This window comes from Oreochromis aureus, linkage group 11 (genome assembly GCF_013358895.1).
Source record: "Oreochromis aureus strain Israel breed Guangdong linkage group 11, ZZ_aureus, whole genome shotgun sequence".
In the NCBI taxonomy this organism is placed as follows: Eukaryota; Metazoa; Chordata; class Actinopteri; order Cichliformes; family Cichlidae; genus Oreochromis; species Oreochromis aureus.
In genome coordinates, this window is record NC_052952.1 from 14,100,576 (window position 1) to 14,127,059 (window position 26,484).

Here is a 26,484-nt window from a genome sequence, read left to right on the forward strand (position 1 = left end):
CGAAGTGCCACAGGCTGACCTGGAAAAACCTCCAGCTGGGTAGGTTTTTGCTAGTAATAATAATAATATAACATTAATCATCGTCATCATGCTAACTGACATACATCAAAAAGTCAGTTTATCCTTTCCCCAACATATATAGTTAAAGTTGCCATCTATGTTGAATTAGACCTCAGAGAGTAAATGACATCACCAGATGCTATGTGCACACCTATGTGTGGTGTACCATGTTTCTTCTGTGCTTCCTCACCTCTGAGCACACTTTCTGTAACGCACACACAGATAAATGTTTCTTTATCAGAAAAACAAGCGCAACAACCCCCCTAAAAAAGTCAACAACAAAAAATGTCTTGGCTGCAGCACTTGGTTCAGCATACAGCTGAGCCTTCCTCAGAGCACAACTTGCTGCACCCAAGAGAAATCCACAAGCTAGACAATTTTCTGTTTACACAAGGAAGACCCTCATACTTAGGGGAAATGAACAGCTGATACACTGACTAGTACAGCAAAGGCCCACAGCAAGCCAGAAGGCAGAACTGATTTAATTTAAGTAAGTTTTTCTTTTGTTGTTTGATTTAAATCTCAGATAGCAACAGCAGTTTTCAGATACAGGGGATGTGGGCAAGAGGAAGGACAATTAGAGTAATTAGAGGAAGACTAATCAGTAAATATAGCTGGCAAAAACAGATCTGTTCACCGACAGAAAAGATTAGTCATATGATGAGCGATGAACCAGGCCAGTGAACAGTGAAGGTTCATTTCAGACTATATTATCATCACAGTAAATCAAGCTGTTCAAGGTCTATGGGCACATTTATATTTTACTGTGTAAACATTTATCTGGTACGGCTTTTCTGGGGCAAAATAATAGGCGTGACCCCCCAAAAAAAAAAAAAGCATTGATCTGCCCGCCTTTACTGAGCACCCACCTTTAGTGAGTGCCAGTCAAGCTAAAAAAGGTAATGTTCAGGTAATAACACTAACACACCATGTTAGTTAACCATGCTAATACTATCACCTACTAATGGCCGCCAAGCCAAGTGCCTGTCTCCCACTCTACGTGTGCTTGATCACATTTCCTTAAAATTTTTCTCTTTTATTCCAAATCGTGTTATAACATAAGAATATAGTGGGGCTTTTGTGCTTTTTTTTGTAAGGGTCAACACAAATGTAGATATTTCTACACAAGCTGAGTCCGACAAGCCACTATACAGGACATAGCAGATAAGATCAGGACATTAATGCCAGATCCAAGTTTGTTTTTCCAAATATTAAAAAACACTAATAAACAGAAACAAATGAATGTGGAATCCTGAAAAAACAAAACTACAAACTCCACCAGCAGCGGGGTGAAGTGTCACTAAAAGCCAAAGCGTCCATACGAAGGCAGCGCTGTGCTGCTATCTGTGTCCACCAGCAGTAACTGCAGCATTGTATGGGATGCCTGCTTGTTCCTCAGATCTCATTTCCAGCCTCCACAGTGTCTGAATCCCAATGGCTCCCTCTTTGTTTGGCTGCCACACCACATTGGTGCCATGCTACTATGGAGCGCAGTGCATTGTGGGTCCAACCCCCCCCCTCCCCTTACATGTTGCTGAAGGGTGAAAGGAGCTATAAATAACCACTGCGCTCTCGTGGTCCATTCATGTGTAGCTCAACAAGGCATCACTCATGCAGCATGGCTTGTATCACGCTCTGCACACTCAAAGACGCGTACACACACATGCACACACTCACACTGCTTACTGAATAAACCAATATTCATGTTTATGTATCATCTGTTCAAATGTGGAGCTACTGTATATGGATATGACAAGATAAAATAACCACTAGTTACATGAAGGGTAAAGCTGAGTATTTATGTGGATTCAGAGCCGCTTCTGCTCTCAGCCACGTTCAGGCTGGTATGACTCACATGCATCTGGCTTTGGCTAGATAACCCCTATCATTTTGCTACTGTGAAGATGATTTCAAAGAAATTTCACCGCATCCTTGATGTCACTGCAAACACCAGAGCCTGTTGCCTAGGAAACCACCTTGGCATGTCCCAAGTGTCTCTCGCACATTGGTAAAAATTAATCTATGAAAAAGAGCAGAAAAATGTCGAGGATGTTGTTGATCCAGGAGGCCTCTCTATGCATCTTGTGGTGCACTCATGCTTGGTGGTGTGCCTTCAGTTGTACTCGCACGCAGTGGTTTCGATATCGCTTACAGTTATTGATGCGTTAAAGGAAGAGCTAGTTGAAATCCGAGTACTGCCAGTTGAGAGTTATTGGGTGTGGCAGATGCTGCGAACATCCTGATAAAGCATTCTGTGACAGTTATCTGAACATTCAGGGCAACAGAGCACATGTTAAGTTCCAAGTGTGAGAAGATCCCAGTCAATATGATCCAGCAGCACCACCTGTTCAGGGAACACCTTTGCAACAGAAGTCTGCTATCATTTTTGCTGCATGTATGGGGACTGTATGCGCGCGTGAGTTCGAGCTCCAGTTTGAATGAGCTCCTCTCATTCAAACAGGTGCGGATCTCTTGTTTTCTCTCCTCCTGTTTTGGAACAACATGATCATGCATCTCCTGTCTTTGTTCGGTACATTGCACAAAGACGGTTCAGGTGCTGTGGTCGTAAATTAGAGCAGGAAAAAATCTGTGTTTGTTTGTGCAAGCACATTTGCTAACTAAATAAAATAATAAATGTGCAGAATAGTGTAGAGGCTATTATAATCTTCATGTCACAAATAACCTTGCGTAACGGCTAAACTTTTCCCTAGGCTTTAAATAAAGGACACAAGCTGTATGCTGATAAGGTATACTGTGGCCACAGTACAAGACTGACCCTCCTGTTTTTAGCTATAATGGATTTTTTTACATTTATTTTTCAGGAACAATCAATAAAATCAAAATTGGGGTTGTAATTCTCAAAACACCACAGAATGAAGCCTCCCAACTGTACTATAAGCATTTCAATTGCCTGAGTGTGTCCATGCTACTGCAGGCCATCACACGAGAATCCTCCACACAACTGTGTGTGATTGCTACACTATATTGCCAAATGTATTCACTAACCCACCATAATCATTGAATTCAAGTGTTTCACTTCCATGGCCACAGGTGTATATCAAGCACCTAGGCATGCAGACTGCTTCTGCTAACATTTTCAAAAGAATGTGTCACTCTCAGGAGCACAGGGTGAATACTGTGATAGGATTTGCACTGTGATAGTGCAACAAGTCCAGTGGTTAAATTTCCTTACTACTAAATATTTCACGGTCAGCTGTTAGTAGTATTATAAAAAACTGGAATGGAATAGGAGCGACAGTAGCTCAGCCACGAAGTTGTAGGGCACATGAAATCACAGACCAGGGTCAATGGATGCTGAAGGTCACCAACTTTCAGCAGAGTCAATCGCTTTAGACCTTTAAACTTCATGTGGCCTTCAGATTAGCTCAAGAACAGCGCATCAGAATCAGAATATTTTATTAATCACTAAAGTAATTATGTTAAATTATGCATAGAGAGCTTCATGGAATGATTTTCCATGGCCGAGCAGCTGCATCCAAGCCTTACATCACCAAGCACAACGGAAAGCGTCGGATGCAGTGGAGTATAGCACGCTGCCGACGGACTCTAGATCAATAGAGATGTGAGCCTAACTGATTTTAACATAACCTGGATTATGTGGAGATTTTTGGAATTTGTTGGCCTGACTACTAATAATTAACAGCAAACCTGGGAATTCATTTTTACACATAAAAGTAAAATTTCACTGTTGCAACAGGTGAACTATGACAAAAAATTTGAACCAGAATCTGGACTAGAAGCTAGGACTGTGCTGTTGTTTCCCATGCAGAGAGGGTGCAGACAGGCAGCCATGCCATAAAAATATTTATGATTCCATCTGCTGCATATTTCTGCACACAGTACACGGAACGTGGATCCAAACATGCAAATAATTGTTAGTCAGGGTGATTCTATCTGTGTGTGCTAGCGCTCAGCTACACTGGGTCCCCCGTGTCACTCGTTCCTACTCATACTCGTACGTATAAATAATTAAAAGGGAAGAGGAGGGGAGACGATGAGTCAGGAGTTCCTGCTGAATTGTTGCTAAGAATCTCAATCTGAACTGAGACTCTACCCACGTTCCTATCCTGCTGTACGACTGGGATTCCTTTTTGAAATATTTCCTTCGACTTTATCCTGCATAGTTTCACAGAAGCAGATCTGACCAGATTCTTTATTTAATGTTCACAACCTGCAGCTAGAATCTTCCACTCTGATTAGAATAGATTTAAGCGAAATCTTTGTGGAGATAGTAGATGTAGTAGCTTTGTTTTCTGCATCACTGTCTTACAGCAGCACTGACCCTCACAGGAGGAAATACAGAGAGAGAGACAGACAGACAGACAGAGAGAGATGAAAAGCGTAGGATGATGCAGGCTGCTGACTCATCAGCCCTGTAGGGATTATCCTTCACACACTTTACATGTTTGTGTGTGCGTGCATGTGCTGTGGGCATGTGCACTGCCTTACTATTTGAGAGGACATGCGCAGCCATCATTACTGCATGATGAAAGCATGACAGAGGAAGCAAAAAAGCCAGCAGACTTGTAACACGACTGTGAAAGACAAAACGCCCTTGAACGCAATTTTTACATCATTATTCATTCATTTTCTCTCCCAGCTGCTCATGCCAATGAATACAGGTTTTGATTTATTCATGGAATGAGAAAAATTAGCAGCAGTCCAGAAAAAAGAATTTTATTGAGAGAAAGTGCAGAGATACATTTGACTACACCACTCGTGGTTCTCGCTGGAATGTCAATGAAAAATTTGACTTTTGCTCAAAGCAGACTTACACGATGTCTCCAAACATCATGTCAAGGATGCTGAGTAAAGCCAGAGTCTCCATGAACAAAGACAAAGTCTAAATCCAGAAGATTCTTGTCTATACCCAAAACCCTCTACAGTTTGGTTCTGTTTAATGTCGCTAAATTGTTTTTTGTTGTTGTTGGCATTTGCCGTACTATTTTTTCTTTCTAACCTGTCAGTGGTTGTTACGCCCCACTTAAGAACGAAGTGTTGGCTGGGGTGGGGGGTAACACAAAGTGAAAAAGAAAATATGAACTACTGGAAAACAGATGTCATTAAACATGATTTATTGCCCAAAACTACTACAGTAAAAATAAACACAGGGAAGCTCTTTTCTTCAGGGTCTCCAAGGCCAAAACAACAAACAAAACACCCCCTTTTAGCTAAAAAACAAACCAAGAACTTTCTAACCCAAACAAAATACAATGGCTGAGCTCCCTGTCTAACCAAAACAGGAGAAAACAGTTGAAACAAAAATGGCAGAGAACCCCTACCTGCTTCCACAACGATGAACTAATTAACACAGGGTACACCTCTGCTCACAATAAAAGAAAGAAAAACAAAGTTCAGAGTTTTAAGTTCTCTCACACGCACACACACTAAGGCCTGCTGCCCAAAACACTATGGCTCACAGCTCTGGCAAAATGGGGAAAATGGCAGGGTGTGGCAGTTTAGGATGGCAGACTATATGCCGTGGCTGACGAGCTGAAACACCCTCAGCTGTGGCTCATGAGGCACACCTGCAACACAAGAAGAGGAAAAAAAACTCTCTCTCTCCCCGAGGGAGAGCCACCAGAGGTCAGCGACCGTAACACCCCCCCACATAAAATATCACATACAGTGAAGCAGACACTTTTAACAACTGTCACCAAGTCCGTTATTGAGGTTAACACTGGGTCCTGGACAGTGCATCAGCCACCACGTTGTCGATACCTCTCTGGTGTCGGATGTCTATGTTGTACTCCTGAGCAAGCAACGCCCATCTCATCAGTCTTTGGTTGTGATTGTACATGTGTTTTAGGAATACCAGAGGGTTATGGTCAGTATAAACCATAACAGGAGCGGTGGTTGACCCCACGTACACGTCGAAATGCTGCAGAGCAAGCAACATGGCCAGGGTTTCTTTCTCGATGGTGGAATAGTTGAGTTGATGAGGCTTGAACTTAGCTGAGAAGTAGGAAACCGGGTGACTGATGCCATCAACTCCATCCTGTAGTAGTACTGCCCCAGCGCCAGTAGCGCTTGCATCCACTTCCAGCTTGAAGGCCTTGCTGAAGTCCGGAGCAGCCAGTACAGGGCACTGCAAAGGAGAGACTTGGCACAGTCAAATGCATGTTGACACTCAGCAGTCCATACGAAGGGTTCCTTTGGACTGCACAGATGAGTCAGGGGAGCCACTACTGTCGAAAAGTTCGGCAGAAACATCTGTAGTAGCCCACTAGACCCAAGAAGCGCCTGAGCTCCCGTCTTGTGGTGGGCACCGGGTAGCTCAGCACGGCCTCCACTTTTGCATTCACGGGGACGCACCTGGCCGTGTCCTACTTGTTTTCCCGGTATGTCACTACCGCCTTGGCAAATTCACACTTTGCCAGGTTCAGAGTTAGGGAAGCCTGGGTTAAACGAGCAAAACATCCCTCAGAGTACTCACATGATCAGTCCAGCAAGAAGAATATACCACAATGTCATCCAAATACACATTACAATGGTTAATGTCCGCTAACACAAAGTTCATAAGTCGTTGGAAAGTGGCTGGTGCATTCCGCATGCCAAACGCCATCACTGTGTACTGCAAGAAATGGTCTGGAGTAACAAATGCTGAAATATCAGAGGCTCTGCTAGTTAGAGGAACCTGCCAGTACCCTTTTAACAGATCTAGCTTTGTTATGTAGGTGGCGGCTCCAATACTGTCTATGCAGTCTTCCATGCGAGGCAAGGGGTATGAGTCAGGGACTGTGACTGCATTTACCCTCCTAAAATCAGTGCAAAACGAGGAGAACCATCTGACTTTGGTGTCAGCAGACATGGAGAGCTCCAAGAGCTATGGCTAGGTATCGCCAAACCATTTTCAAGCAGGTACTGTACCTCTTTTTCATTAATTCCCTCTTGAGTGGGGGCACCGGTATGCGTGTTGCTTAATAGGGCACGCATCACCCACGTCAATGTCGTGCTTTAACACTGGGGTTCTAGATGGTACATCCCCAAACAGACTAGGGTGCGCTTGGATCAGATTTTTCACGTCATCTTTCTCGTCATGAGGAAGATAGGAGAAATACGTGTCTAAGGCACCAAGAACCTCTGAGTTTGCGAGCCTACCACTCTGCTGACCTTCACTACCCTTCACCAAACCATCATCATGGTTTATGGGCACAGAAATGAGTGAGATGGAGCCCTCGTGATCGTCTTCCCTAGAGTGAAACAGTTTCAGCATATTTATATGGCAGAGCCGTGTTTTGCGCCTTCTATCCGGAGTGCGAACAATGTAGTCTGTGTCATTGACTTTGCTCTCTACCACATATGGTCCCGCAAATTGGGCTGACAGAGATGGACCAGATGTGGGCACCAACATGAGTACCTGATCACCAGGTTTAAAAAGAACGCTGCACTGCCTTCCTGTCATACCGCCGCTTCATCTTCCCTTGGGCTGCTGACAGAGACTTTTTAGCTATTTCACAGGCATGGTACAAACGTTCCCGACACTGCGTGACAAACTCAAGCACATTTGATTGCAGCTGCACATCAGATAAAACTGTTCTTTTAGAGCTTTTAGTGGCCCTCTCACACTATGCCCAAAAAACTAGTTCAGCAGGGCTGAAACCAAGGGACTCCTGTTTTGCTTCACGAGCTGCAAACAGTAGAAATGGCAGTCCCTCATCCCAGTTCTTGTCAGTCACCAGACAATATTTTCGCATCATCAACTTTATGGTCTGGTGCCATCTTTCTAGTGCACCTTGTGACTGGGGATGGTAAGGGCTGGAAGGGATGTGTTTGATACCAAGTGATTGTAAAGTCTGCTTGAACAGTTTTGACTGAAAATTGCTGCCTTGGTCAGTTTGGACAACTCTAGGCAGACCAAATGTTGAAAAGAATTTAAGTAGAGCCTTAATTACAGTGGGAGCGGTGATTTTTCAAGTGGTATGGCTTCAGGAAAACGGGTTGTGGCACACATGATTGTCAAGAGGAACTGATTACCCGCTTTTGTTCTGGGTAGAGGACCCACACAGTCCACTAAAACACGCTCAAAAAGGCTCCCCAACTACCGGGATGGGTTTGAGAGGAGCAGGTGGCACTGTCTGGTTAGGTTTACCCACAATTTGGCAAACCTGGCATGTTTTGCAAAACTTGGCAACGTCTTTCTTCAGACCTGGCCAGAAAAAGTGCTGAAGAACGCGGTCATAGGTTTTAGTGATTCCTAAATGACCTGACCATGGGTGTTCATGCAAGCTGCAATATGCCACTCGGTAATCCCTAGGAATGACTATTTGGCGTACCACCCCAACCCTCATCACCTCCTTCCTGCTGTAATGCAGGTCTTGAGACCCATTTCCTTAGTAGTAACCCATCCTCAAGATAAAACCTGTGTGCCTTTTTTATTGTTTGTTAACTCGCTTACCTCCTTAAAACACTTAGCAAGTGACTCATCCTTTTCCTGAGCATGGCTCAAACACTCACGTGAGACTGGCAAAGGAAGAACCTCAGATAGAGTAGTCAGACCCTGTTCATCGAGTGCTGGTTTAGAAGGGCTAACAGCCGGCTCTCTGTCCCCAGTTAGAACAGATCCAAGAACAGTCTCACTCAGGGTCACTTCCTCCAGCTTACGAGCTTGTGACCTGGTAAGAACACTGACAGAAAACACATCAGGGTGGGATTTCAACAGCTCATCCTCTTCTGGGACACGGCTGGGTTTATCCACCACTTCAGGAACAGGGAGTACCTTGTCCCCAGCAATATCATTTCCCATTATAAACTCAACACCCTGAACAGGAAACGAGTTTCTCACCGCAACCTTGAAAAAACCAGAGGCTAACTTCGACTGCACATGAACACAATGTAATGGTGCGGGTATGTAGGCCATCCCAATACCTTGCACTATTGTACTCGCGTTACAAGATGACTCATCACTGACTGGCAGAACGTCGGCCAATAGAAATGATTGTGAGCCACCCGTGTCCCTCAGTATTCTCACGGGCTTCTGATCCCCAGGAAACCCTGTCAAGGAGACAAAACCATCAAAAATGAAGGGTTTAAAACACTTATCAGGTTCACTCGTGGTCACATGAGAGGGGCAGTTTAGTGACTTGACCAGGCCAACCCCTTTCACTTGTTTTGATTGCTGGGGCACCTGTTTATGTTTAAGGGCCAAACACTCAGAAACTATATGCCCCACTTTGTGACAGTAAAACATTGTCTATCAGACTTGGAACCCGAGGAACCCCTAGGTTGTTGAGGGTGCGGCTTTGTGTCCTTTTTCATCTGTTCATGGTAGGGTGATTCAGACTTTCCCACAAATACGCTTTTGTGCGTCAAAGCAAATTCTTCTGCCAGGACAGCTGCCTCTTGCAAAGTGGCAACTTTTTGTTCATTTAGGTACAGCACTGTACGCTCAGGAACACAGTTTTTGAATTCCTCCAGCAATACCAGTTCACGCAGTGCGTTAAACTCTGAAACTTTGCTTGCTTGACACCACCTATCAAATAGTATCCCTTTTTCCTTGCAAACTCAAGGAATGTTTGAGCAGTGGATTTCCTCAGGGTCCTGAAACGCTGCCTGTAAGCTTCAGGCACCAACTCATAGGCTCTGAGTATAGCACTTTTGATGTTGTCGTACACAAGACTGTCCTCAATAGTGAGAGCTGCGCATACTTCCTGTGCTTTACCACTTAATTTGCACTGAAGCAAAAGGGACCAAACCTCCTTGGGCCAATGTAAAGCCACAGCAATGCGCTCAAACGCATTAAAATAGGCCTCCACCTCAGTCTCCCTGAATGGTGGAACCAGGGCAATGTTTTTGCCTACATCAAATGTCGGAGGTGCAGGAGCAAGGGAGAATTATCTGAAGGAGTACTAAGGTTATCTTCATCCTTCACTGAAGGTGGAGCAGAAGGCTCAGGAGACAATTTGTTAGCTTGCAACTCCAGCTGACGTAACCTAATAGATGTCTCAGCTTCTAGCTGCCGACACTTTAGCTTGAACTCAAGCTCATCCTTACGTTCCCTTTCTTTGGCTTCAAGTTCAAGGCGAGCCAAAGCATTGCCTTTAAGCGTGCACTAACACTGGAATTACTGGATTCGACAGAGAAGGGCTCAAACCGTGGAAGAGAGGCTGGTGGCTTTCCCCCACCTGGTTTGACCACCGTAGGTGTCCCCGCCCCCTCCTCAGCACAAACCTCGGGCTGATCAGCGGTGTCGAGGACTGACGCGGCATCCCCCGAGTCCACGTCTGAAGGGAACACACCCTTCCCAACCAACCCACTGACAACAAGAGACTTTAACTCGCTCTTCTTCATGGACTTAGCCACAGGGATTTCATAATGTGCAGCAACAGCACATAAATCCTCCTTCCTACATGCATCGAGCTGATCTAATGCAGGCTTAGCTATAAAATCACCCAGGCTAAACTGTGCCATATCCAAAATAAATCCCGGACGAGCCCCCCACTTATGTTACGCCCACTTAAGAACGAAGTGTTGGCTGGGGTGGGGGTAACACAAAGTGAAAAGAAAATATGAACTACTGGAAAACAGATGTCATTAAACATGATTTATTGCCCAAAACTACTACAGTAAAAAATAAACACAGGGAAGCTCTTTTCTTCAGGGTCTCCAAGGCCAAAACAACAAACAAAACACCCCCTTTTAGCTAAAAAACAAACCAAGAACTTTCTAACCCAAACAAAATACAATGGCTGAGCTCCTGTCTAACCAAAACAGGAGAAAACAGTTGAAACAAAAATGGCAGAGAACCCCTACCTGCTTCCACAACGATGAACTAATTAACACAGGGTACACCTCTGCTCACAATAAAAGAAAGAAAAACAAAGTTCAGAGTTTTAAGTTCTCTCACACGCACACACACTAAGGCCTGCTGCCCAAAACACTATGGCTCACAGCTCTGGCAAAATGGGGGAAAATGGCAGGGGTGTGGCAGTTTAGGATGGCAGACTATATGCCGTGGCTGACGAGCTGAAACACCCCTCAGCTGTGGCTCATGAGGCACACCTGCAACACAAGAAGAGGAAAAAAAAACTCTCTCTCTCCCCGAGGGAGAGCCACCAGAGGTCAGCGACCGTAACAGTGGTACATTCCTTAAAGAACTAAATCCCTCAAACACCAAGAGTATGCTAGTACCAAGCTGGACCTCGTGCTGCCTTCCAAAATGCCTTAACGCTTTCTGACACACATTCAGCAAGGTGCGGGAAACATTCCTTTGAGATATTGGTCCACACCCTGAAAGCATCACATAGTTGCTGCAGATTTGTTGGCAGCTCATCTATGATGGTAATCTGTGTACGATCACTTCCCAAAGGTGCTTTGTTGCATTGAGGCGACTGCGGAGGCTGTTTAAATGATGCTCAGGTGGTATTAGGGGGCCAAAACAATGTCCCCCACATTATTATACCACCACCAGGAGCCTGAACCCTCGATACAAGCCAGATTGATCCATGCTTTTATATTCTTTATGCCAAACTCTGCCCCTACCATTCAAATGCCACAGCAGAAATTGAGAAGAAATTGAGAGTCATCATACAAGGCAACATTTTTCCTTCTTCCATTGTCCATTTGCAGTGAAAACTGCAGCCTCAGATTCATGCTCTTAGGTGGCAGGTGTGGCACTCAGTTTGGTCTTCTGCTGCTGTAGCTCATCTGCTTCAAGGCACAACATTTTGTCCATTCAGAGATGCTCTTCTACATACCTTGGTATTAACGAGGGATTGGTTGAGTTACTTTTGTCTTGAAGAAGTCTGATCATTCTGGTGTGACCTCTAGGAGCAATAAGACATTTTCACCCAGAGAACTGCTGTTCATTGGATATTTTCTCTTTTTCAGACTATTCTCTATAAATCAACCATGTGACCATTCAAGGAAATGCAGTTTGGGGCCCTTTGGAGTTGTCTTTCATCCCCAGAGGCTGCAATTTTTGAATGACAACAATTGGGCACTCCATTGAGCATTTACATTTACTCTAGATGTTGGTGTCCACTTCAGTTTTCTGTGGATTAAAAAAAACAATAAATATGGAAAAGCTAGCAATACAAAAGTTATCAAAACAATCTTCTATACAGCTTTTTGAACATTCAGTCTTATTTTTAAAGTAAAACTTACAAGTTCCCAATACTGGTTGCAGATTGCTCCTACTATACGATGTACCAGGTGTGAGATGCAGTGGCATTTAGTCAATAATAAGCCAAAGAGGAAAATTGAATAGACGCCTCTCAGCTTTCCCCCCAGTGTGCTGCCATTAAGTGTGCAGACATGGATATGACACTGTTAATGAATCGACAAGACTCAACGGAAATATTTGGTGTCTGGCCTGCTCTGCTGTATCAAGGCTATTAAAATGACAGCGGTCATCTTTTCTCTGCCTTTCTGTCCATCACTTTGAGCACACATGTAGTTATCTCGTTCCTCACGGTGTCGCTGAAGGTATGCCTCTCCTGTCTGCCAGTGAATAGATTTCCTGCACAGAGGCTTTTCCGTTATCTCTAAGATGCTGATAAACAGGAGGGAGGAAACACAGCTAAACACTGGTCTTATTTTTGGGTAGATATTCGAAGCTTTTAGTGCTTTGTCTTCTTTATCAGCTTTATTTTTGAGCAACAAACATTTTATATTCAAGTGGAAAATGTAGGAGTTAGCTAACGTTATTTGATTGAAAATGTGTTTAAGAAATTAAAATTAGCTTTAAAGTTGCTTTAATTAATTAAAAAATAAGAATTTTGTGACCACTGTGGAGTACAATTAGGGAAAGAAGCCCCCTATCCCAGAACTGTATAACTATATAACTTACAAAAGTAGCATGTGTTAGCCTGTTAGCTTAATGTGTTAGCAAGCATTTCCAGTATTCTTTGCTCCCCACCAAATCTTGATGAGAATATCAAAGTATGTGGCTTGTTAGCATAATAATTTCCATTGTGTTTTCTTTGTGGCCAGGTTGTGGGTGTGGCCAGGTTGTGGGTGTGGCCAGAGGCTAGTAGAAAGGTGGAATCTGGTAAATGACTCAAGAACATCAGCAGCTTAAATTCAAATAGATGATACCTACTACAGTCTTTCTAGAAGCAGGACCTGTTATTCAGGAGCCATATTGGAAGCATGTGTGTACTTATTGGGAGCCTTTTTGAAACATTCTTTCAATTAATTTTCTATTAGGTAGACATAAAGACTGCCTTTATGGAATATCCAGTCAAGTCTGATAAAGAGAAAACATGTAAAAGTTTCCAGACTTTGTCCAAAAATAAAGTCTTAAAGGCTTTTTCTTCCTAGTGAAAGTGTTTCTTCTACCATTACCATGCTTCTGTTGCAGAATCCTCCCATAAACGTCAGTTCAGAGTATCTCTCTTATAATGTCTCTACTGCTACACAGGTCCTCACCTAGCAGAGACCAAGGATACCACATCTGGTTTCATTTAAGTTGAACCCAAAATGTGTTCTGTCTTTAAAGAAAGTATCATCAAGAGAAAGACAGTAAGCTGCCTAGTTTGTTCGAAATACACCGTAGTATAATATTATATCACATTTTTTATATCTAGTTTTTCGTGTGTAAGTGAAAACCTGTCCTGCTACCTTGATCAGATTTTTACTGCACTACAAACTTCTAGTATGATTAAAAAGAACAAAGAAAACACAATGAATATAAACAGAATATAATGCTTTTCCCTTAAAAGTAAATTAAGAGAGTGAACTACTGTGTTGGAGTGCTTCTGGTTTACTATATAATTTACACGTGAGCCTTAAACTTCCAGTTTATGAAATGGCTCTTGCTGAGCATGCAAATAATTTCACCTCTCTGCCCTGTCCTCACTTTCTTATATCTTTGTTCCATGAAGCTGGGACATATTAATGATATTTTTTCCTGTAAAATTCAGTAATTCTTCCTTTAGCTAACAGTACCAATGTGTGTCAAAGTGTACAGCAACAGCTTGTTTGTTTGCTCGTTTTTGTTGAGCTCTTTGAAACGTTGCTTTCAAAATCAACTTGCTCTTTTAATTCTTGCTCCTCTGCGCTAGAGCGAGCTAAACGAGGAAGTACCAAGACATCAATTTTATTGAGAAAGTAAAGCATCAGCTGGAAGGTCCGCCGGGCTGTGGAATATGAAAAATGAACTTGCTTGATAGTATTTTGTATTAAATTGCATATCACATTTAAGTACCTAATAATTAAAGGTACCCACTTTAAAGACTGCCTATTTTATGACAGGCTGAAAACATATTGTCATATCTTCTACAGGAAAGTGATGCTTTTTTGTTCCTCATCATGAAATGTATTTAATTATTAACATGGATTATTGATATCGGTAATTTACGATTTAATATCACTCAGCTCCTTAACAACTTTAAAAACTTTTTTCCCTTCTGGTGGTGCACTGACTGCCCTCCAGAGGTCCACACGTCTGATTGGAATTGCAGTTCTTGCTTCATTTTTTCTCTGTGTCTTTCTGCTGTGGAATATTCCACTGCCTTCCTCTCCGCGCTCTGCCTGATGGTGTTAATGACTAGTTGCAGAAACGAAACAAAGCAGCAGCCAGTGTGACTCACACCAGGCTCTAGTGGCATAATGTGAAGAGCTCATCTAAGTACATTTCAATATGATGGAAATCAGCAGCTTCCCAACGCAGCTCTGCTCACACAGATGAGTTCTTCTTGCTTGCACAGATAAGCCTGCTGCAGACTAAAAATGGACACTCGATTGGCAAAATAAGAGTTCACAGAGATCAATATCTAATTATAGCCCTAAAAGATGGTATTCAGTGATGGCAATGTGTTGTGTGGCCAAGGCAGTTTAGTTTATAAAAGTGGCAGCATCTTAATATGATTCTAAGAACAAGACCATTTGAAAAAAGGTTGTATAAAATCTCTTTCCATTTGAAGGTGTTTTTCCATTTGAGGGAGTGCTTTGCATGTGAAATCGTTCAGTCAGTTTAAGTGACAACTGTGAGAGTGTGACTGTGAAATGTAGCAGCAGCCAGATGCAGTGTCATTGCATTTATTCAAGTGCACTCCTATTCATCACTTCTCGCCCATCTCCCTTCTTTCACCATCAGTGTAGCAGTTTGAGTTGCCATTACCTCCTAAAATGAAAAGGCTTTCAGCACAGTCTGTGCCTGTCCTGCTTATGTCCCTTGCTAGTATCCATGAGCTGACCTCTTGTTCCATCTTTCCCTTGTGCTTCTCAGACCTGATCCAGGCCACCCAAGAAACCAACGTGAACGTCCCCCAGATGGCCGACACGCTGATAGAGAGGGCCGGCAATGCCAGCTGGGTGGTGGTTTTCAAAGCCCTGATCACCACACACCACCTTATGGTGCATGGCAATGAGGTGAGATCACAATACACACAAACTTAGTTTCCACTTTGAGTCTTTTTGTGGCCATTAATGTGGGTTTAGCCCCCAGCAGAGACAACTGAGACCTGTAGTTGTTCAGGAATAGCCTTGTTTATGTATACAAGGTTTGGTTTTGATCTCAGTTCATTCAGCAATATAAAGACATAACAACAGGTAAAATCTGCAACAGTTATGTTGTTCCTTGTGAAAATGTAATCAGAAAAGACGAATCAGTAGTTTTCTTATTTCTGCCAGCCTAGTGAACTGATATTTTCATTTTTTTTGTGTGTGAATAGTTTTAAACTTTAGGTGTGAATCTACACATTGATCCACTCCAGAGAAAAAGATGCACAGTGCGTGCAGTACTTTCTGACAGCTCTATAAGGTGTCTATAGGCCTCAAGTGGCCAAAATAAATGGAAGTTCAAATCTCTTTAAGGGGAACTGAAAGAGAAAACGGGATTTTACAGGTTTAACAAAGATGAAAGTTACAGTCAAGGGAGTAACATTGTGAAAGAAACTGCACAGAGGCAATGAAAATCTGTTTGTCACCGTATATGTTCAGACAGACAAAAAGCTCTGTGAATATGAGGATGAATTGGCTTGGTAAATGTAATGTTTGGCTTTTTTGTGCTGTCGAGTCATCCAGATATCACTATTGTCCATTATTATTGTCATGTGTACATATCTCTGTGAATATCGACAGCCTGCATAAAGTTTAGTTTGTGCTTTTCTTTGTATTTATATGAGGGGGTAGATGTTGATAGGTGTTAGACTTCTACCGGCTCTTGGACTTAATACATTTATTTACATCACCATGAGTTTGTGTATGTCTGATGCCAAAAATCATTGCTGTATTTTGTTTCGTGCTTGATTTTTATTTGTTTGTTGGAAATTTAACTACAGTGAGAGCACTAGCATTTCTTCACCTATGGCCGTGGATGTTCCTACTCCCGACCATAAAGAAAGAGAAACAGCAAAACATAATCCCATTCATTCAATGGCAGTTGTGCTTTAGCCAAGGGACTGGCCTGGCCCTGACCCCCTGACCCAAATGTTGTCCTGACACATGAAGAGAGCCGAAGGCTCTGAATAGGGAACTCGTAGAAGTAAACAGCAGATGACACAAAGCAGAGAGAGAAATACTGATACACAAATATTCTTCAGAAAAGCAAACACACTGGCTAATTGGGGAATAAGCCATTACTTTCTCTGCCCTAACTTTTCCTATTTATTATTATGAGGTGGGGGAGTGCATTTCCCGGCAGGAGCTGACAAGAAGCAGATGAGATTTAGCAACAGGAAGATAACAGCATTGACCCTTGCAGTCCCCACAGCAGGTGTCAGAAGAAAGGACAAGTGTAATTGCTTTACCATGGGCCACAATGGGATGCTGTGGCCCTGCACACACATCTTTTAATAACCGATCTCAGTGTGTACATAATATCATGAGGGGAATTTTTTCCCCATGTTTTTACTCTAATCTGCCTGATGTGGACGTGAATGTGGGCACAAGAATTCTGTATGATTTAATAGTAAATTTTGCCTTACGGAAACTAGTTGTTCTGAATAACCAGGTTAAAAAAAACATAAAACACAAAATAAAGGTGAAATCCAAATATCTTTTTTTCTAGACTTGGTTAACTTCACATTTTCAGTTATTTTCATTTTGTTTGAGCCTCAACACATACAATAAGCTCTTTCAGGCCACAATTGCTGGCCATCTGCAAGCTGCTTTACAACCCACTTCCACCCAGCTTCTCCTTTCATGGTTTATTTGACTTGATTGATGCCTTATCTGCAGTCATTGATGCCTCCTTTGACTTTCCATGGGAGCACATAAAAAAGAGGGAGATCCAAGAGCAGATACAGCTTACTTTGAATGCTTTGGATGAAAATAATAATCTTCTTTAAATTATAGTTTCAGGCACAGAAAAGCCCCCCAAAACCCAAACCAAAACAAAAATCTTTGTTTACTTGGGGACTAGATTATTTGTTGGGTATAATATTGCTTTTTTGCACATTTACAGCATTTTAGAAAGCCTTAGAAAGCCTTTCTGAGCAGATTTCTCTTTATTACAGTAAACTTTATTTCCCAGCGCTCTCCTTGATATTCACACCCTCCCACTCATAAAGCTGCAGCACTGCTCCTTCAATGCTTGATTTTCTATTCAAGAAAATCAGAAAACTATAGAGTCACACCTTTTATGTCTATTCTCCACAATGGGTTCAGAGGGCCTTACTGTATCTGTACTGAACAGCTCCTTAGAGATTCAACCATCTGTTTAAAAATGATAATCAGCTATAGAATAAACAGCGAATATGCCATGTGTTCATTACTGAAATCTCTTAGGATGATTCGCTAACCTTATGTGTGCATCTTTTCCTGCAGAGATTCCTCCAGTTCCTGGCATCTAGAAACACCTTGTTCAACCTCAGCAACTTCCTGGACAGAACTGGCTCCCATGGTGGGTGGTGTTCCCTTCCCTCTGTCCAATTTCTGACACACCTGCCCATGTTCCCTAACTTTAAGTAATCCTGGATCCCACCACTAATTGATTCAATCCATTTCTGCATCTCTATTAGCTCAGTTTAGGATATTTGAAGATACAAAAGCAAGCAGCAGCAACACTTCCAGTAAAGCCTGTTCCTTTCAGTCAATTTTGTTCCAGTGAAGTTATTTCTGTCTTTTTGTGATGAATTGTAGGTCCAAAAGCTGTTCTTATGAGCATTTTGCCTGCTAGTTGAACTACATAATGTGGAAAGCCATTTTTAAGACTATTTAAAATCTAAATTAGTTTAGCAGTAGGATTATGGTAATCTGGGTTTACCGAGGTAAGCACTGTTATTGTGATTCTACACTGACAAAATCCCCATTAAATTTATCCCTTTAAAGGTGATTTAGGAAGGTTAAGTCAGAAGCTCTGTACTACTCTTTTGGTTAGCTGTCTTTGCTTGTAATCAAAATGAGACTAGCTTTCAGACTTTTAGTCCTGCACAAAGTAAAGCTCATCAGCTGCTGACACTAGCGCAAAATTCTTTGTAGTACAAGTACAAAGTTTAGCTTTAGATAGGGTTAGGGATATATAAAGCTAATGCTAAGTGCTAAGTTTAGCTTAGCATAACTAACGGCACAAGCTTTGTAAAACTAAAACTGGTCTTTTTTACACATTTTATATCATTTTGTTTCTTATTACAGATGAAATATAATCACATAAGATATAAAAACTTACTTGCATCCAATTTCTATAAAACCATAAAAAAATACAAATATTCAATTGCAAATCACATGAAGAGGAAATGAAAAAGTAAAACTCTTAACTCTATTGAAATAAGCATTATTTATAGACCAAGGGCAGACTTGACTTTCCCTGGATCATCTTTGTTAAACATTAAATCTATGACTTGGCTAACCAAGCCACAGTCAGAAGCTTTTATTTAAGTATTTTCTATAGAAGCCTATGTGAGGCCTACCACCTGCCATTAGTTTTAACAAGATACCTCCGGCCTATTATGAGTAGTTTTTGAATCATAAGCCCCTTAAGAGATCAGTTATCCTTCGTTTTGAAATACATATAACATGTTAAATAATGTTGTAATTGCTAGTTGGTCTTCTCTTTAAATTTACAGTCATGCTAACTTTTCCTTGCTTTTTACAGCCATTACGCTAGCCCAAGCTAACATCTCTTAGCTTCACTTTTATAATTTGCATACAGACATGTAGGTTGAATGAAGATTGAAGCGACAGGCATTATTTACCTAATTCTAGCATAACTGGAAGTGTGTGGAAAAAGCTAGTCTGACTTTGGTGTCATTTTTGATATATACAACCTTTCAACACTTTGCTAATGTCTTTCTTGCACTGGGAGCTGTGCATGTGGATACTTTATGTGTGTTTTGTCCTCAGGCCTCGACATGTCCACATTTATCAGACGCTACAGCCGCTATCTCAACGAGAAGGCCTTCGCCTACAGACAGATGTCTTTTGACTTTGGCCGTGTCAAGAAAGGGTGCAGTATCTATTTCTCTTTCTCATATGGCCTTGCTGCATGATTAATTCAGCTCTATTATTGATTTTTCATCTTTTAACATGCTTTTCTTACCCAAGATCAGAAATATACACCTTATGCAAGTTGCTGTCCATATCAGTCAGAATAGCACATATCCCAAAGCCACAAAGCTCATGTTTATGAGCAGGATTGGCTCCATCACCTCCAGCCTGGCACTGAACCAAGTGCATTACTTTACTGGCATGTAGAGATGAATACAGAGGGGGGTAACACTCATGATTATGGATGGGACAGCTCTATTTAGCTGGCAGTCACAAGGTCCCTCTAGCTAGATAAACTGGCACTGAGAAATAGACTTCAGAATAAAGACAAAATAGAGATGAGACACAGTGGCGGATACTTGTGTGTGACAGGTTCAGAGACTGGATTCATTTCAGTGGTTAGTAGACCATGTCTTCCCCAATTATCAAGGGAGTGGGGGTTGTTCATAGTAGCTATCTCCCCAAGCTCTGTTTTACAGAGCTGCTGCTTAAACCTCACAATTTCCATTTCTTTCTGTCCCACTCTGTCTCAGAGCTGAGGGTGTGATGAGGACCATGTCAGTAGAGAAGCTGCTGAAAGGAATGCCTACTCTGCAGAGCCAGATCGACGCGCTGCTGGAATTTGATGTGAGTGACACTCGCTAATAGGCGACAATGTCACACTGCAAGGCATCCTGACATTGCCCTAGAGATACTGAACGGCTTTAACGAAACTGTGTACTGTAGCAGCATCTGTGAAGAAGTGATATATGATATGAGGCCACATTGTTTGGAGTCATAGTTTAGCTTTACATCTAACATTAGAAGGGTAAAGACCTACCAGACGACAACATGTCCACTACAAAACTGAACATGGAGGCACATCCACTCGTACGAAACGAGTAAACCGGATTGTGTGCCGGGTAACTTGCCAGACCATTTTGAAGAAGGATATCAAACTTTTATCAAGTATACATATTAATTTGACTATGTTAAATGAAGACGTTGATCATAGGAAACTTTTTACGAAGATTTTGACTTCAGATATATTTGTCCCCTCAGGTGCATCCAAAGGATCTCAACAATGGAGTGATAAATGCCTGCTTTCTCCTACTCTTCAAAGATCTGATCAAGTTATATGCCTGCTATAACGACGGCATCATCAACCTGTTAGGTAAAGAGTCACCCCTGAACTTTACCGGTATGCGTCGATATTTACATCAGTTTCTTGATGGGTGAGCTGATGGATTTCGTTTCTAACACTACTCCTGAAAGAAAAAATGGGTGGCAACTCTGTGGAAACTTTTGGATATGTATACCGCAGAGTGATAAGAAAAGCTTTGGGTGAAATTTAGGGGGATAGGGTGTCACATTTCAACTTCTTTTCTTTCTAGAAAAATTTTTTCAAATGAAGAGAAGCCAGTGTAAAGATGGGCTTGAGATCTACAAGCGGTTCCTGACAAGAATGACTCGGGTTTCCGAATTCTTCAAAATTGCTGAGGTAACCTTCTGAGCACCAGGTGTCACTGATTGGCTGGTAGCTGAAGCACATTCTGGCAGTTGTTGTCTTACATTTTGCTTCTTTCTTTTAAAGGAAGTGGGAATAGACAAAAATGACATACCTGAGCTCACTAAGGTAAGACTGTCAAATTTGAGTTTTTTGTCCATTTTGGGAGATATATGATATTGTTTTAGACTACAAGCTAACAGACTAACCAACAGTGGCGTGGTCTTTCTAACTATATTGCATGTAATGTGAATGTCTAAAGCAACTATTTGTTTTTCCTGCTGTGTCCACCACAACTGCTCCCACTTTACAACAATCAGAAATTGACAAACAGGAACCACACAACCGCCACACAACCAATAAGCTGTGTTCATTTGTTGATTGACGGTCCCCGTGGCTCCCCTTCTGTTTTCACTTTCAGAGATGCAGATTGATCATTCGGGCTGAGAGTGTGAGTAGTGAGCAGTGCACAGAGCTAGCTTTGGGAGCAAACAGCTTAGGGAAAGTAACCATTTAAACTCTCATTGAGTGCACTGAATTGAAGCACACTGCACAGTGAGTGCAGGCCCAGCAGACATACACCAGGCGCTCTGACAAAGTGGGATGATGTGACTAGAAGAGCCAGCTGGATGTAAGCTAGGACATGCTGAGCAATGCTGCTGATCAGGTGGCTGATTTTAGCACAGCTAGTCTTCGTTCAACAACTGTATAAAACAGAGCAGATTGTTATCCTCAGACTGTGCTGCAGTTTCCATGACAGCTATAGAGTCACATGATTAATTTTTTCCTAATCTGATTCCTGATTTATTTATAATAAGCAATCCCCAGGATGAGAAACCTAATTTTCCAGCTGTTTCCTGAATCAGTTGCATTTTTTTAAGCTCTGTTCTGCTGTGGAAACTCTGTGGCTAAGGTTGTTCCTTTCAGACATGGCAGTATGGATGCCTTGCATGAAAAGTGTGCTGCAGTGCTGTCTGATTAATTGTAAGCTTGTCAGGTCATTGCTGAGCAAGTTGCAAAAAACATTTGAACTGAAACAGAACACCTTTATCTGGAGATACAGGTTGGATGGCTGTGAAATATATCAGTTCTCATAAGAGTTAAAAGAAGTTATCGTGTTAGCTTTAACCTCCTGTTTCTGCATTTCAGGTACTGTCTGTTTACATAGAGTTAGCTGAGAATTTCAAAACCAGTGTCATGTCTGTGTGCTGAAAATGAGGCGTTTCTTATGTGCTTCTTCTCATTCCTAGAAAGATGGAATTAAATTAGTTTTACTATTTTTAATAAAGACAAAAAAGAGCAGGTTGTGTTTTTCTGGTGAAATATTTAATAGATAGACCAGTATTTAGGCTAAGCTAAAGAAGAGCTTCCTAGCACCAGCTTCATATTTATCTACACCTGAAACATTGAAAAACATCGTCATTAAATGTTTCAATGTTGTATTTTCCTCAGGTTTTTCTCATTAATCTGTACACTATGTTACGTTCTTCTATTGTCCCTCAATTAAAAATGTAGTCAGTTGTTTCTTTTATTTTATTTAATAGAAAAAAAGCATTATTGTACTCATAAATATACATTGATTTGTGTGTAATTACATCTTCCAACAAACTCACAAACTTATAATTAAGTCAGGTAAAATACATAGTAGTATGCGTCAGTTTGTGCAAGCTGCCATGGTGTCCAGCCATCCTAAATACAGTGGCCGAGATGGACATCCTTGTTCCGCCAAGTCATGTTTTATTTATGTGGCCACATATATTGTAGAATAAGAGAACTCGTTGGTGTTCGTGTAAATCAAAGAGATGACATGACCGGCATCTGGATAAAATGTGATTCTCTTCATCCTGACCTCAAACCTTGGAACACACGGAAATGTGCATAGACATATTTTTTTCCTGATATTGTTGCAATTACTGATTGTCGGCAGATTAGAGTTGTAACCCTCCTGTCTCTGGACAGCTGACAAGAGCTGGCTAAACAACAACAACAGTTGGTTATAACTTAACATTGTGCCAACTAATATTAGGCTCGAGTGTCTTAAAAATCACACTTTCCCTCTAATGAACAGTTTGATTGTATTTGCACATCATATGAGATTTTTTTTTTTGTCCAACAATATTAGGTCCACTCGAAATACAATTTCACTGGTGTCGGCTAACAGCAGCTGGCAGCAGCTAAGAGAAACTAACAGCAGCAAAAACAATAGCGCTTACTGACTCAATGGTCGTGTCCAAATTCTTGAGGCCGCATTTGTAGACCGATTATGTCACAGCGACGCGCCGAAGGCTGTCCAAATTCGTAGACTCCTTCCGAATGCAGCTGACAAATGCGTCCTCCTTTTCCCCGAATTTGAAGGATGGGTCGGGTGTATCCTTTGTGGCCCACCATATCCCAGAATTCATAGTGCGGCCCAGCCAACTCCAGTTTCAATGCAATGGCGGCTGCTACTAAGTTTTAATATTACTCTTATTAATCTTTCTGGGTCACAAAATAAACTTTTAACATATTTTCAGGCGAGAATATGGGTGTGTAAACTTCAAATATCTGCTCGGTTTATCAAGATATCACATATTTGCAAAAGTGCTCCGATGTTTTTGGCGACGTCTGTTATCCACCAGCTCGATAGCTAGCCGGGAGCTCGACGGTCACTAGAGCCGCCGAGAACGGCAAATTCCCAGCACATCATTTTCAGATCACCGCGGTCTTTCGCTACTCAGGTTAAACGTAATATATAAGTCACTTAGATAACTCAAAAATGTTATTGTTTGGCTTTTATCAGTGTTTTATTTGTTCGTGAGTCAATCGGTTTGGCTGAGATTAAAGTTATTAGATTAGATTAGATCAAATAAAACTTTATTAATCCCCCGGTGGTTTTCACACAGCTGAATAAACGTCAAACAGAAAACTGATTAAACAGAAGTGTGAGATGGTCGAGAATTTACACCAGTGTCTGGTTAAATTTTGGATAGCAAGGAGCAGACGGCCGAGTTTATTAAACTCCACTGAGACAGCGGTGACGCAAATCTGAAGGCTAGACCGTCCAATTTCACAGCCGTTTACTCCTGGCCTACCTGACCTTCTGAGGACCCGGCCCATGTAGACCGCGAAGGCCGGGTCCTCAGTGGGATGCACCCCATGAATTTGGACACGACCATTGACTCCTATCACTAACACCGGCTAATGGCAGCTAACAGTGGCTAACAGCAGTGTTCACCAACAGAAAAGTTCAAGATATCATCAACAACTCACCCCAGTACTGCTGCCATCAGTCAGAAGTGAGCTTCTCTGTCTCATCGACTCACATGAGACCCCTTTCACAAAGTTTTATGGCTTCCTCCAGAGCAAATAAATGTAGAGACAGAGACGCATATTGCCAGCTGAGGTAAACAGCCGAGTGACAGCCTACACTTGCTACAGATGATTGACGGCCAGAGTTGTTTTACCTACAGCGGCCACTGTAGGAAGTTTTATGCACTTAAATTGGGAGGGGTAAGAAAACAGAATTCAGTTGACTGCAATCTGCAGTTTAGTGGCATCTAGTGGTAAATTTTACACAATAACTTATGAATGAAGTGTGGGAAGCACATAAACATGGTGTTCTAGCAACATCTGGCCCCAACGTGGCATGCTGGTGTTCTGCCTATAGAGAAATTCTTTATTCTTTGGTTCCTTTGGGTTGGATTTCTTGACTTTTCTGACAATGCCATTCAGATGGTGGCCATATTGTAATATGAGGAAAATCTGATACAGAGTTAAGAGTCCAGACACTGCGACTAACTCATAACAACTTATGACTGTTTCTGAGGGGGAGAAAAGAAAACTAAACAAATATCTTTGTGTTAGTTTGATAAAATAATCTATAAATATTAAATAGTACTAGATCAGCTGTCCAAATTGCCACAGTTTCCTTTACCAGCCACTGTGAAAAGCTATCAGCAATAAATTGCCATAACAGCATCACTGATCATTACAGACTAACCTACAGACAGTAAATTCATCTCAGAATATGGTGATAAAATGCAGTTGATGAGTGCAGGAGAAAAAACTATCAGTCTTCCAGAGCCTTGAAACCTTTATTTCAGTCTCAAATACAGATTTCTATTCTCATCCCTTCTAGGAGGATTTACATCAGCACAAACAAGACAGAATAATTTTAGCATTGACTAACTTTAGAGCTGTGTTGTTATGTCATCACTCATGCACACTTTGTGTTGTTTTTTTTTGTTAGAGCAGCAAGTAGATGTAGAAATTATCCTTCCAGTGATGGCAGTGTGATTCAGAAGCTTTTCGTATTGGCTTCCTAAAACGAGAGCCATTATTGCATTTGTCTAAGCTTTGCAGTAATGGAGTTAAACAGTTAAAAATGTCCTCTGCACAGAGAACAGTTTGTACTGGGTGGTGAGGACAGACACTTTAAAGTCCCAGGGTGATAATGATCTATCTATTCCTCTCAGTGTCAAGACAAAATTATCTGCCTTGTAAGTCTTCAGTTTTAAAAGGGAGCTATAAATAAACAGACCCAGAAAACTGTGCAGAGAATTAAAGAAAGTGTTATAAGAAGAACAAAAAACTTTTGCTGAGATTCTTAAGAATTTTTCTAAATATCATACTATCCTTCTTACTGCACATTATTAGGTGATTATGTTGAGTTTAGCTTGATTGAGCATGCAGCTTTGCATCGTGGCTGTTATTAGCATGAAGATAAAGCTTCTGCTTCTGTATCTGCTCTATTCTGAATGTGGTGTCCCAGCGCTTGTGTAACAATTATTGTTTATTGTCCATTTTAGTATGTGTAATGCTATGAAAGTTTTTTTTAGCCACTCCTTATTTCTTTATCTGTTTGCTTCCAAGGACCCAGTGATTTTTCTTTGGACATTGGCTGCTTTTTTACTCATTTTCAGTTCAGTCTATGTACAGGATTTTTGTTTGTTTGTTTTTGTTATGTTTTGTTTTTTGTTAAGGCACCTAATACTGATCTGAGAATCATTCAAGTATATAAAAAAAATCCAATTTAAGGTATTGAATAGTGTGTGTCCCCAGAAAGAAACGGTTTTCAATGATATATTTAGGCATTTTGTTACTAGCAGCTTTTACTAAAACACAGTTTGTTCTGATTTCTTTAGTTGTATAAAAGCAACATGGTTTTACCAGCATAAGCATTCCCATTTTTACACCAACAAGCTGACTCCCAAAGAGCTATTAGCCAAGAACTTTATATATTATGATATTTTGGTACCCTCAGACTTTAATGCACTATGTAATACCAATGGGAAAGCGTCTGATTGTCAACAGCTTCACTTTCCAGTGTGACAGTGATCCCAAACACACTGCCAATGCAGTACCTGAAAAACACATAATAAAACACTATCAATCATGGATTGGTCTCCTCAGATTTAGGACCTCAGCATTACTGAAGCAGCGTCAGATCATCTTGAAAGAGCACAGAACAATGAGTGGGTGCTTAGATTCCATTAAAGTTTGGATGGCTGACAACTACCTCCAACTCCCAGCTCCCCATTGAATTCAGAGTCCACTTCAAGATACTG

At 41.6% G+C, this 26,484-nt stretch overlaps 1 protein-coding gene across 10 annotated transcripts in view; it reads left to right on the forward strand.

Moving 5' to 3' along the window:
* Nucleotides 1-26,484, forward strand: part of snap91a (synaptosome associated protein 91a) — a 57,503-nt gene that overhangs the window by 15,446 nt on the left and 15,573 nt on the right. For all 10 annotated transcript variants that reach the window (XM_039620101.1, XM_031740250.2, XM_031740251.2 and 7 more), the window contains exons 2-8: nt 15,254-15,396; nt 17,794-17,869; nt 19,309-19,411; nt 19,986-20,079; nt 20,494-20,605; nt 20,826-20,932; nt 21,026-21,067. In XM_039620101.1, coding sequence (XP_039476035.1) covers nt 15,254-15,396; nt 17,794-17,869; nt 19,309-19,411; nt 19,986-20,079; nt 20,494-20,605; nt 20,826-20,932; nt 21,026-21,067 — 677 coding nt within the window. The remainder of the gene's footprint in view (nt 1-15,253; nt 15,397-17,793; nt 17,870-19,308; nt 19,412-19,985; nt 20,080-20,493; nt 20,606-20,825; nt 20,933-21,025; nt 21,068-26,484) is intronic.